This window comes from Sylvia atricapilla, chromosome 12 (assembly GCF_009819655.1).
Source record: "Sylvia atricapilla isolate bSylAtr1 chromosome 12, bSylAtr1.pri, whole genome shotgun sequence".
Lineage (NCBI taxonomy): Eukaryota > Metazoa > Chordata > Aves > Passeriformes > Sylviidae > Sylvia > Sylvia atricapilla.
This window is the reverse complement of record NC_089151.1, coordinates 3,047,366-3,058,812: the sequence shown is the minus strand read 5'-3', so window position 1 is coordinate 3,058,812 and position 11,447 is coordinate 3,047,366. Positions and strand designations below refer to the sequence as shown.

General features: G+C 56.0%; 2 protein-coding genes across 2 annotated transcripts; both read right to left on the bottom strand.

Annotated features, from left to right (window-relative positions):
* Nucleotides 1–393: 393 nt before the first annotated feature.
* FOXL1 (forkhead box L1) lies at nucleotides 394–2,704 on the bottom strand. Its single transcript, XM_066327287.1, has 2 exons — nucleotides 2,379–2,704; nucleotides 394–1,519 (listed from the first exon to the last, which is right to left on the bottom strand). The coding sequence occupies exon 2, from the start codon at nucleotides 1,353–1,355 to the stop codon at nucleotides 510–512; it is 846 nt and encodes a 281-aa protein (XP_066183384.1). The 5' UTR covers nucleotides 1,356–1,519; nucleotides 2,379–2,704; the 3' UTR covers nucleotides 394–509.
* Nucleotides 2,705–8,806: 6,102 nt separating this feature from the next.
* On the bottom strand, nucleotides 8,807–10,869 carry FOXC2 (forkhead box C2). The gene has a single exon (XM_066327286.1). The coding sequence runs from the start codon at nucleotides 10,472–10,474 to the stop codon at nucleotides 8,990–8,992; it is 1,485 nt and encodes a 494-aa protein (XP_066183383.1). The 5' UTR covers nucleotides 10,475–10,869; the 3' UTR covers nucleotides 8,807–8,989.
* Between the last annotated feature and the right edge of the window lie 578 nt (nucleotides 10,870–11,447).

Sequence of the window (11,447 nt, the reverse complement as noted above, 5' to 3'; positions counted from 1 at the left end):
TATTGATGACAAAACAAAACTCGGCCTCTTCCTCGCCCCGGGATGGGGCTTGGTTTTCCAAGGGAAAAAAAAAAAATAAAAGAAGAAAACAGAGACCTGAAGGGCTCGAGAGAAAGCCGGTCTGAGGAACCTGAGGGATGCAAAACTAAAGGTGCAGAGCAAAGCCCACGGGGCTCGGGGCCGGCGTGGGCATCCCCCCGGTGCTGCCTCCACCTCCGCCCAGCACGGGAAAACAAAACCGCTTTTTACCTTCCGAAGTCGCTCTGGCAGGGGGTGGCAGGCACCCGCTAAAGAGAATCCGCAGCCAAGACAGCGCCTTGAAAATGCCCTGAAATCCTGAGTCACCTTTAAAACATCGCTTTGGGGGTTGTTTTTAGGGGTTTTTTGGGGGGGTTTTTTTAGGTCTTTACCCTCGTGGTGAGGTCTGAGTCCGATCTCTCCCTCCCATCTCGCCCCACCCCGGAGCAGCGCTCGGAGTCGGGAGGCACTTTAATTTTTTTGGGGAACAACTACTGAAAATTAAACACGGCCTCGGAGAAGTGCAGAGGGAAGCAGGAAAGGAAGGGGATGCCGATGTGGTAAAGCCTGCCGTGCACCTGGGAGTCGAGCATGAGCGACGCGTTGAGAGCCGGCCCGAAGCCGCCGCTGGCCACCAGGGAGCCGGCGGGGCTCTCCCGGGCCGCCTTGGGGACAGCCCCGGGGGCCGCCGGCCGCAGCCCCTGAGCCAGGATGCTCTCGATGCTGAAGCTACGACCCCGAGAGCCGCTCTTGTGCGGCGGGCCGGCAGCGGGCGGCGCCGGGGGCTGCGGGCCGGGAGAAGCCGCCGTCCCCCCGCCCGGCCGCGGTTCCCCCGCGTCCCCCGGAGCTGCGGCCGCGCCGCCTTTGGCCCGTTTGGGCTCCACGGGGCGAGCGGGCGGCTCGGCAGCCTTCGAGTCCTGAGGGGCTTTGGGCTTCCTCTTCCTGCGGCGGTAATTGCCGTTCTCGAACATGTCCAGGCACCGCGGGTCCAGGGTCCAGTAGCTGCCCTTGCCCGGCCGCCCCTTCTCTCGGGGCACCTTGACGAAACACTCGTTGAGCGAGAGGTTGTGGCGGATGCTGTTCTGCCAGCCCTGCTTGTTGTCGTGGTAGAAAGGGAAGCGGTCCATGATGAACTGGTAAATGCCGCTGAGCGTCACCTTCTGCTCCGGAGCTTCTTTGATGGCCATGGCGATGAGGGCGATGTAGCTGTAGGGGGGTTTTTGAGGAGGGTCCTGCCGGGACATGGCCCCTCCTGGGGCGAAGCCGAGAGCTGCCGGCAGGTAAACCATGGACGGGCCGCTCAGGGGGGAGAGGTGGCTGCCGTAGATGTGGCTCATCGCCGGCGGGCTCGTAGCTCCGCGTCTTTCCCCTCGGAGCCGAGCGAAGGGATGGAGCAGGGCAGCGCCGTGGGACGAGTCCACCGGGGAGCTGTTTGTGCGAGCTCAGCTCCCAGCCCTGCCTGAAGGAGCTCTCGCTCTGCCTCTGTCCCCGCTTCATAGCTCTTAAAAAAAAAAAAAAATGGAAAAAAAAAAAAAAAAAAAAAGGAGGGAAAAAAAAAAAGTTAAATAATTGTTGTAAGTTTGCTATTATATGTTGACTTAGCGCTGGAAAATAAATTGTCTCTGATAAACAGTCGTTTGTGTTCTCAGCCCACCCACATTAATTAAAATTTCATTGCTACAAAACTCCGAGCTCTCTCCACGTGTCTCGCTGGTACCAGCCAATGGTCTCCGGGTTATTCCTTCATTTGTTTATAGAATTAGTCTGTTGATAAGTCTGCCCACCCAAGTCGAATCAAGCTGTGTTTATTTGGAAAAATTTCCGGGCACCCAATATATAAACGCACTGATCTGATGTTTGAAATATCACGTCCACCCTTTGACGCTGCAAGCACACACAGCAGAGCAGGATGTACACTGCTGGAGCTGGGGAGCGGCGGGCGGGGATCCCCGCTGCAAAACTGGGGCCTTTCAACAACACAAAAATCATAAAATTTAAAAAAAAAAAAAAATTGAAGAAAGGAAGAGAAGGGGATGGACGAGAGGAGGAGGAGGAGCTGCGATGGCGAGGAAGGAAAAAGGAAGGAGAGGGCTCAGGTGTGGAGGGCTCCTTTTGCACCTCCCGATGCAGTGACCCGGTTTTCCAGCCCAGGGAGACCCCCGGTGCAGCCCCGCTCCCAGGCCGAGCAGGCAGAGCTGCGCCGGGGGAGGCTGCAGCTAAAGGGGAATTTGGCAGGCCCGGGGAGGAGGGTCAGTATTTGTGAATGCGGGCCTGTTGCTTTATATTATGTACTTTCCTGTTTATAACAAGGAGGGGGATTATAACAACTTTACAAGTGCACACAGCTGGCCCGTGCTTACATTAGGAATTTGTGATGCTCTTTTTCTGTATAAACGTCCAGGTTTGGGGCTGTGTTTTCTGTTGTCGGATTTATTATATATTTTTTTTTAATTCACTGACGTAACAGCTTTAATCCGAGGCCTCGAGGGATTCTGATGCAGTTGGAGGTGTCGCCTGTGTCCCCCAGCGGGTTTAGACCTGCTGGACCCCCTGTCCTGTGGAGCATCTTTTCTCCGAGGGAGGGAAGAAGAGGCCTGAGGGGGATCTTTTCTCCTTTAAAGAGAAATATCCAAACAGCGCAGCTCCCTCGAGCCTGCCGGGATTTTTACCTGGCAGGGGAAGAGGTAAAAGCCGAGCTCCGAGCAGATGCCTCCCCATCCCCGGATTTCCCTTCAAGTTTCCCCTTCACCCCTGCTGTTTCTCGCCCAGCGTCGCTCCGCTGTCGGGAGAAGGATTTTTATCCCCGGGGTAAAACCCAGCGCGATGCTGTGGAGCCGCGGATGGGTCCTAAAAGCTGCCAATCTCCAGGAGAACCTGGGAGACGCAGCCGGAGTGCGCAGAGAGGCGGCTTTCAGGGCGGGGGTGTGGGGGTCTCCCCTCCCCACGCGTGGGAGGGGATCTCACCCCTCTGACACCGCCCTCGCCCCAAATTCCGCGTCCCTCCCGCGCCCCGCCGGCCCCCGGGAGCTGCAGCGCCCTCCCGCCGGGCCAAAAGCGCGATAAACCCCCAAATAAATAAAACCCCAGAGGTGAAAGGAGGGATTTTGGGGGGGCTCCGCCTCGGGCAGCCTCCCCGCCCCTGCAGCATCCTCGCCGGGGAGAGATGGAGCGGAGCGCGGCTGCTCTGACCCGCCCGGCGCATCCTCAGAGCAGCCGGCCCAGGGTCTTCCCCCAGCCCTCAGCCTCCTCCTCTCCGCACCTCGGGGAGTCCCCCCGCTCCTTGAGACACTCCAGGCGCCGATTCGTAAAATAATAAATACTCGCGTGTACGGCAGGAGACAGTCACACGGGCTCCCGCTCCCTCCCCGAGCTCCCTCCCCCAGGAAAACTCTTCCTTCCTCCCTCGTTTTCCCCCTCTGGGCGGTGGGGAATCCTTGGAGGCGGGGATGCGGCTTTTCTCTCCTTCCCTTCTTCCCAGCTCATGTGTTATCCCTGTTCTCCCTTTCCTGCCGGCGGCACCGCCGGAGCTCCTCGGCCGCGTTATTCGCACGGATTCAGCCGCCGAGGGGAAGCGACAGAGGAGGGTTCTTATGGTGTTGTTGGTACCGTCTCTTTTTCCCTAAACAGAAAAAAAAAAAATCCCAAAAACCAAAACAAACAACGCGGAGCCGGAGATGGAGGCGCTCCTGGATGGGTTTTCCCTCCTCTCCAGCTGACGAGCCCCTTTTAAAGCAGCAGCGAGGAGAGATCCCGCCCGGAGCTCCCGGCGGGAGCGGGGCGCAAATGAGCTCTCCCTGTTCCTGCTGCGTCCCGGGAAACGGGGCAAGAAGGGCTGGGAATCAGCGATCCCAAATCAGTGCACCCAGGGGTGGGGGGAGAAGGGCTGGGAATCAGTGATTCCCACTCCTGCTGTACCCAGGGACGTAGGATCGGGATGTAAATCAGTGGTTCCCATTCCTGCTGCACCCAGGGACCGGGAAATGGGATGTAAATCAGTGATTCCCATTCCTGCTGCACCCAGGGGTGGAGGAACGAGATGTAAATCGATGATTCCCTCTCCTGCTGCATCCCGGGATAGGGGAGCGGGATGTAAATCAGTGATTCCCATTCCTGCTGTACCCAGGGATGGAGGAGCGGGATGTAAATCAGTGATTCTCATTCCTGCTGCACCCAGGGATGGAGGAGTGGGATGTAAATCGGTGATTCCCATTCCTGCTGCGCTCAGGGGTGGAGGAGCGGGATGTAAATCGGTGATTCCCTCTCCTGCTGCATCCCAGTCTTGGGGCGGGGTGGGAAGGGGTGTAAATTAGAGCTCCCGTTTCCAGCTGCATCCCGGGATGGGGGAGAGCGGGAGTGTAATTCAGTGCTCCCCATCCCTGCTGCATCCCAGACTTGTGAGGAAGAAGGGGTGAGAATTAGAATTCCCCATTCCTGATCCATCCCTGTCAGAATTCCCCACTCCCAGCACACAGACCCATCCCGGGAAAAGGGGGGAGAAGGGGTGTAAATCAGTGCTCCCCATCCCGGCTACATCCCAATCCTGAGGAGGAGAAGGGGTGTGAATCAGAACTCCCCTTTGCTGATCCAACCGGGGAAACGGGGAGAAAAGGTGAGAATCAGCGCTCCCCATTCCTGATCCATCCAGGGAAAACGGGAAGAAGGGGTGAGCATCAGCACTCCCCATTCCTTATCCATCCCGGGGAAACGGGGAGAAGGTGTGTGAATCAGAACTCCCCATTCCTGATCCATCCCGGGAAAGAGGGAAGAAGGGGTGAGAATCAGCGCTCCCCATTCCTGCTGCATGCCGCGATGTGGGGAGCAGGGCAAACCCCAGAGCTCCCCACTGCCTCTGCAGCACAATCTCGGGAGCAAGAAGGGATGGAAAATCAGAGCTCTCCGTTCCTGCTGCATCGCGGGACACGGGGGAAGAGGGGGAGTAAATCAGTGATGCCCACCCCCGCCTTGGTCCTGTCCGGGAGAAACGGGGGTGTGAACAGTGCTCCCTTTTCCTGCAGCACCCCGGAATGTGGGGAACTGGGCGAAAACCAGTGCCCTCAGCTCCTGCTGCATCCCGGCCGGAGGGGGAACGGGAATGTGGATCAGAGCTCCCCATTCCCCGTTCCTGCCGCATCCCATCCTGGGCTCCCTCAGGAATGATGTCCCGGCAGGATTTGCCCGCCCCTCGCCCCCGGCCCAGCACGGTGCTGCAGAGGTGGCCCGGGACCGGCTCGGGATGAGGGATGTATTTCCTCCTCTCCCGGCCTGCCAGTGCCCGGGATGGATTTTTCTGCAAAGTCCTTTGGAAAATGACAGAAGAGCTCGTGGGCCTTCCCCAAAAACCTGTCGGCCAGCCCCTTCCCATGAACTCTGGGGAAAGTGGGATCGATTGGGAGGGACGGGACAGCTCGTGCTGGGCTCTGCGGAGTCCTGGGGAATTCCTGGAGGGAATGTCCTGGGGTCTGCAGCACCAGGGAAACGCTCCCTTGACCGGGCTGCGGGGACGAGATGGAAAACCGCTGCCTCTTCTCCCCAAAACCGAAACTACCCGGGTTTTGGGCAGGTTTGCAAAGCCGGTGGTGAATGCCAATACAAGAAAAAAAAAAAACTATTAAACCCATCCACCATCCTCATCGTGTTCCCGGAGCCACCCTGAGCCCCAGCCCGGGGCCAGCGGCCACGAGCAGCATCAGCCGGAGCAGTGACCTGCGGGGAGAGCGGCTGTGGGGGGTCAGTGCTGCTCCTTCGAGGGGCTGCAGAGCCAGACCTGCTCATGGCTGCCTCCTAAAGTTACCCCGAGCCTTCCTCCTTCCTTCATTTCTTCCTTCTTTTCCCTCTGCTCCGGCCGGGCTGCAGTCACCTGTCGCGACAGGCTCCCATCGCCTTATCGCGCTCCCTATCGCGGCTTTTAAACGGAGTCACCGAAGGATGCCCGCGTCCCGCACGGGGCTCTCGCCTCTTGTGCGGCACCAGCCCACCCCAAAATGCTCTGCCGAAACACCAGCCCACCCCAAAATGTTCTCCTGTGACACCAGCCCACCCTAAAATGCTCTGCCGAGACACCAGCCCACCCCAAAATGTTCTCCTGTGACCCCAGCCCACCCCAAAAGCCTCTCCTGTGACACCAGCCCACCCAAAAATGTTCCCCTGTGACCCCAGCGCACCCCAAAAGCCTCTCCTGTGATACCAGCCCACCCCAAAAATCTCCCCGTGGGGTGCTGGGGGTGACTGGGACCGAGGGCCAGGAGGGGACACAGCAAAGGGACGATGCTCCAGGAGCTCTCCAGGACTGGAAGAGAGCACGAGAGAGGCGCAGATCCCGTGCCGATCCGAGGCGGGGAAAGAAACACCGAAAAGGAGGGTTTTTTTTGGGGGAAAATGGGATCCCAGGAACTGTCCAGCAGCAGCTCGGGGGGAGCTGCAGGGCCCTGGGATGTCCCGAAGCCCGGCACCGAATCTCACCCTGCTGGGGAAAAGGGTCCCCGAGCGCCCAGAGCCCCGGGGGGAGATGCGGGAGCAGCGGCGATCCCGGGATTTGTCCACGCGTGTGGGAAAAGCCACCACAGGTACCTGATTTCAGTCATCTCCCCTCACAGCGTCCCCGGCATCCACGCAGGAAAAAAAAAAATAATCCCACGGGAAGAGGGTCTGAACCGGGCAAGAATTCTTTCCCGATTCGTATTTTTCCCTCCCATTTTCCCACCTATTTATTTTCATTTAACTCGCTTTATTTCCCTATTTTTTTTAAACCTTTACAATCTGTGCGTTCTCTTATTAAAAGACAACTTTGCCTTTTATTTAATAAAAAGAAACTTTAAAAAAGTATAGGAAATTAAATAAAAAGCACCCTCCGAGAGGCAGGAAAATGGCAGGGAGGCTTTTTTTTTTTTTTTTATATATACAAGAATGTTCCTTAAAATACAGATCGAGTGAGGCTCAGACATTTTTTTCTCATTTAAAGCCAGAATTTCGGTGCTTTTTGCCAGCTTTCAAGCGCAGGCGAAATTTAACCGGTCAAAACCAATTTAGATCATCGATGTCGACAGCCTGATGTGGGTATAACCCTTTTCGACCCCCCAAAAAATAGGGGTTTGAGAGGTATTGAGGGGCTGCGAGAGGTGGGCTGGGGGCACGGTTGGGATTTATCCCCTGGAAATGTTGGATGGATGTGATTTTACAGCTGGGAAAGAAGCCTGACCCCAGAGAGCCGGGTTTGAAAAGTCCCAAAAAACCTCCTAAACTCTGTTTTGGGCTCTATCAGCGTTCTCAGGCTTTCAGGATCGCTAAATTCAGCGTTTTGCCCCCGGATTTAAGCTGCATGAAGAACAGGTTAAAGGACGATTTGGGAAAAGGCAGAATATCCTGCAGTGCGAACGGGAGCTTAAAGAGACGAGGAGAAAGTTAAAAAAATCCGCCAATTCCTCCAACAAGAGAGGATTTCAAACCCCAAATGATTCCCGAGTGAACTTTCCACCTTTCTAAGACTCCGCAGGCCAGGCCGGGTTTAAATGGTCGCTCTCACTCCCAGGCGCTGGGGATCGCTTTTCAGAAAACCAAATAAATAAATTAAATGGATATTTATTTTTTTTTTTAGGGGATGAGGGAGGGTTTTCTGCCCTGGAAAGAGGAGCCGAGCCCCGCGCAAGGGCCGCGCTCGCAAGGACGGGGCGAGAGGAGCAGAAATAAATCCCTTCCCTCCTGTTTTCCCCATCGGAGGCCTGGGGAAAAGTCCCAAAATTTCACAATTCGGGATTGAGGGTGCTCAGCCCCGAGGTGTTTTTTTCTTTCTCCCCCCTTCCCCGGTTGTACAGTTCCAGCTCCTCACGTGAATTCAACTTCTTTCTCGCCAAGAAAGAATCCTCAGAAACCTTCAGGAAAACCACTTGGGTTTTTAAAAACAACCACGGTTTTTCGCGTGAAGGAAGGAAGAAAAAGAAAAACAAACCTGTGAAAAATCCCCAGTTTATACACAGAGAAGCGCCAGACTTGGAGCAGAAAAAACCAGCACGGATTTATTTTAAGGTAAGTACAACAATTAGGACCACATAAGACAAACGAACTTTGAAGCAGGTTAAAGAAAAAAAAAAAAAAGTCCTTAGGAATGGTAAAGGTGAAATCTATTATACAAAATATCACACGTCGTAAATAATAATAAAAAAGTATCAGATACTTTGTCTATTTTTTTTTTCTCCTTAAAAAACAAAAAACCACCAGCAAAAAATAAATTATTTCCTCGTCTTGCGGAAAGAACAGCTCTAAAACGAAACAAAATCTATTGCATAATTGTACACAGAAGAAGAAGAAGAAATCACTTGTCATTAATTTGGAAGTTAGGAACCGTTGGGCGAGACAAAAACAATCCAGTGAACTCAACTTTAAATATTATATTAATGGCTCTGAAAATCAGCCTGATTAGAAATCCACATATTTTTTACAGCACAACAGAGAACTCAAAAAAAAAAATACCCCAGGACATATATTTATATATATATATAAACTTTTTTTTTTCCTTTTAAAATGTATAAATGGTCGTTGCGATATTGGTCCATAACTTATTTTTCTGAGACCCCCCTATACTTTAGCATATAAAATTTGCCACTTTTAGATAGACATATATATATATATAATTTTTTAACCTTTTTGTTTTCTTTCCTTTTTTTATTGTGATTTTCTTTCTTTCTTTTTTTTTTTTTTTCAAACGAGAGATCCCCCTTTTTATTTATTTATTTTTTTCAAGTAAAATATACTTGTCCAAAATTTTACAGAGGCCTAAAAACCAAGGCTTTTTTTTTTTTTTTCTTTTTGGATCTTCAAACTCTGTGGCCGCAAAGTCCACGGGGGGGGGGAGGGGGGAAGCTGTCAGATTTCTTTTTATTGGGGTGGGTTTATTCCTCCCGATTTTTTTTTTTAATAATTATTATTAATTTTTTTTTTTTAACTTTTGAATGGGGCTAAGCGGGGGCTCGGCGGCTACTCAGTACTTAGTGCAGTCGTAGGAGTAAGGGGCGGCGTGGCGATATAGGGAGGGCGCGGATCTGTAGGGGATCTGACAGGCGGAGTTGCTGCTCACCTGATGCTCGCTCAGCGCCGCGCTCTCCATCCCCAAACGGTGCGACGTGAACATTTCCCTCACGTTGGGAAAAGTCTGCTGCTGCGAGCCGAAAGTATGCCCGGGCAGGTGGCTCAGCTCAGCGCCGTGATTGAGGTACCAAGAAGCTGCGGGTTGTCCTCCCGCCGCTCCTCCTGCTCCTCCTCCTCCTCCTCCTCCGTGGGGATGCCCGGTACCCAAGGCTCCGTCCTGCCCCGAGGGAAGGCTCAGCGTGCCCAGAGGGGACGGGGCTCCTCCGCTGGGATGCTCGGCCAGCCCGTCGTCCAGCGGAGCGCACATATGTGCCGGCCTGTCCCCGCTGTAGAGGCTCATGGCTCTCATGCTGCAGTGGTAGCTCCCACTAGTGTCCAGCGCCTGGCTGCACGCCGCGCTGTAACCCGACGGCTGCCCCGCGGAGTAACCCAGCGCCAGCCCGCCGCCCGTCCTGCCCGAGGCGGCACTCACCGGGCTCAGATCCCCCGCGGGGGAAGTCCGCAGGGTCATGATGCTCTCCACGCTGAAGCCCGGCAGGCCGTTCCCGGCCGGGTGATGCTCGGGCAGCGCCGCGTCCGGCGAGGCGGAGGCGGCCGGGGGAGAGGCGGCGCTGCGGGGACTGTCCCGGAGAGCACCGCCGCTGGCCGGGCTCAGCGTCTCCACCTTGGTGATCACGGGCAGCTCGGGAGACGCCGTCTCGCTCTTGATCACCACTTTCTTCTCGGAGGCCGGCGCCGAGGCGGAGGAAGAGGAAGAGGAGGAGGAGGCTTCCTTGGGGAGGTCGGCGCCGGGCAGCCCGGGGGGCTTGGGCTGCTCCTTCAGCAGCCGCTCCCGGGCCTCCTCTTTCTCCTTGGAGACGTCCTTCTTCTTGAAGCGTCTCCGGCGGCGCAGGAAGCTGCCGTTCTCGAACATGTTGTAGGAGTCGGGGTCCAGGGTCCAGTAGCTGCCCTTGCCCGGCTTCTTGTCGTCGCGGGGCACCTTGACGAAGCACTCGTTGAGCGAGAGGTTGTGGCGGATGCTGTTCTGCCAGCCCTGCTTGTTCTCTCGGTAGAAAGGGAAGCGGTCCATGATGAACTGGTAAATCCCATTGAGCGTGATCTTCTTGTCGGGGGCGTTCTGGATGGCCATGGTGATGAGGGCGATGTAGCTGTAAGGTGGCTTCACCAGGTCCTTGGGGGCGGTGGGTTGGTGCGGGTGGTAGGGGCCGTAGGAGCGCCCCATGCCCGCCGCGTACTGCTCGGCGTGGCCCGAATAGACGCTCATGGGGTTGCCCATGCCGCCGTACGTCCCGGCAGCCCGGTAGTAGTTCTGCTCGCTTAAATAGGGCACCACTCCCAAAGCGTTGGGGTCCGAGACGGAGTAGCGAGCCTGCATCATGGAGAGGGGCTTCCCTCCGGGGCGGCCGCGGAGGCGAGGAGGAAGAGGAGGACGGTGGAAGGGCCTCACCCCCCCGTCCGGGACCCCTCCGTGGAGAAGGGAGAGAGGGAGAGAGCGGGAGAGAGAGAGAGAGAGAGTCTCGGAGCCGAGCTAAATCCCAGCGTGTCCTCTAGCAGCGGCACCGCAGCGGCATCCTCCGGGTCGCCGGGGGTCTCTGGCGGCCTCTCCCTCCCTCTGTATGACTGTGATTCTGCTACACACGGCCCGCGGCGGCGGGCACTGCTGCGGGGAGCTGGGCTGGCTAGGGGGTGCCCTGTTCTCGCAGGAAGAGGGAATTAAAAAAAAAAAAAAAAAAAAAAAGGCAGCACGAAAACAAAACAAAAACGAAGAATTAAAAAAAAAAAAAACTGGGAGAAAAAAAAAAGAAAAATTAAAAGAAGAAAAAGCAGCCTTGCGGAAAACAACAAATAAAATAAAAAAAAAAAACCCCAGTCCTTGTCACAACAACGGCCCGAAACGTTCCGGAGCCCCCGGAGGGGTGCGGGAGCCGCCGAGCTCCCTCCCGGCCGCGCTGCGCAGCTTCAAAACTCGCCCCGCGCCGCCGCCGCGCTTTTACTCCCCGCTGGCCCCGCCCCCCGCCGCGCCCGCCAGCCAATGGCAGCGCTCGGCGCCGCGGCCGCAGCCAATGGGAGCGCGGGACGCGGCGGCGCTGGCGGGCGGCCCCCGCGCGCTCCCGGGCAGCGCCGAGCCCCGCGCCCCCTCCGCGCCGGTTCCAACGATTCGGCCCCAAAAAACTCAGCCCCGAGCGGGCCGAGGGGATCCGGGGATCGGGGGGATCTGGGGGGATCTGGGGGGATCTGCTCACTGCCAGCCCCGAGGTGAACTTTAAAACAGCGGAGTTTTAAAGCGGGTTTTTTGGGCTTTTTTTTGCAGGCAGGTTGATGCCGGGGACGGCGGGGGTCGTAGTGCGGGT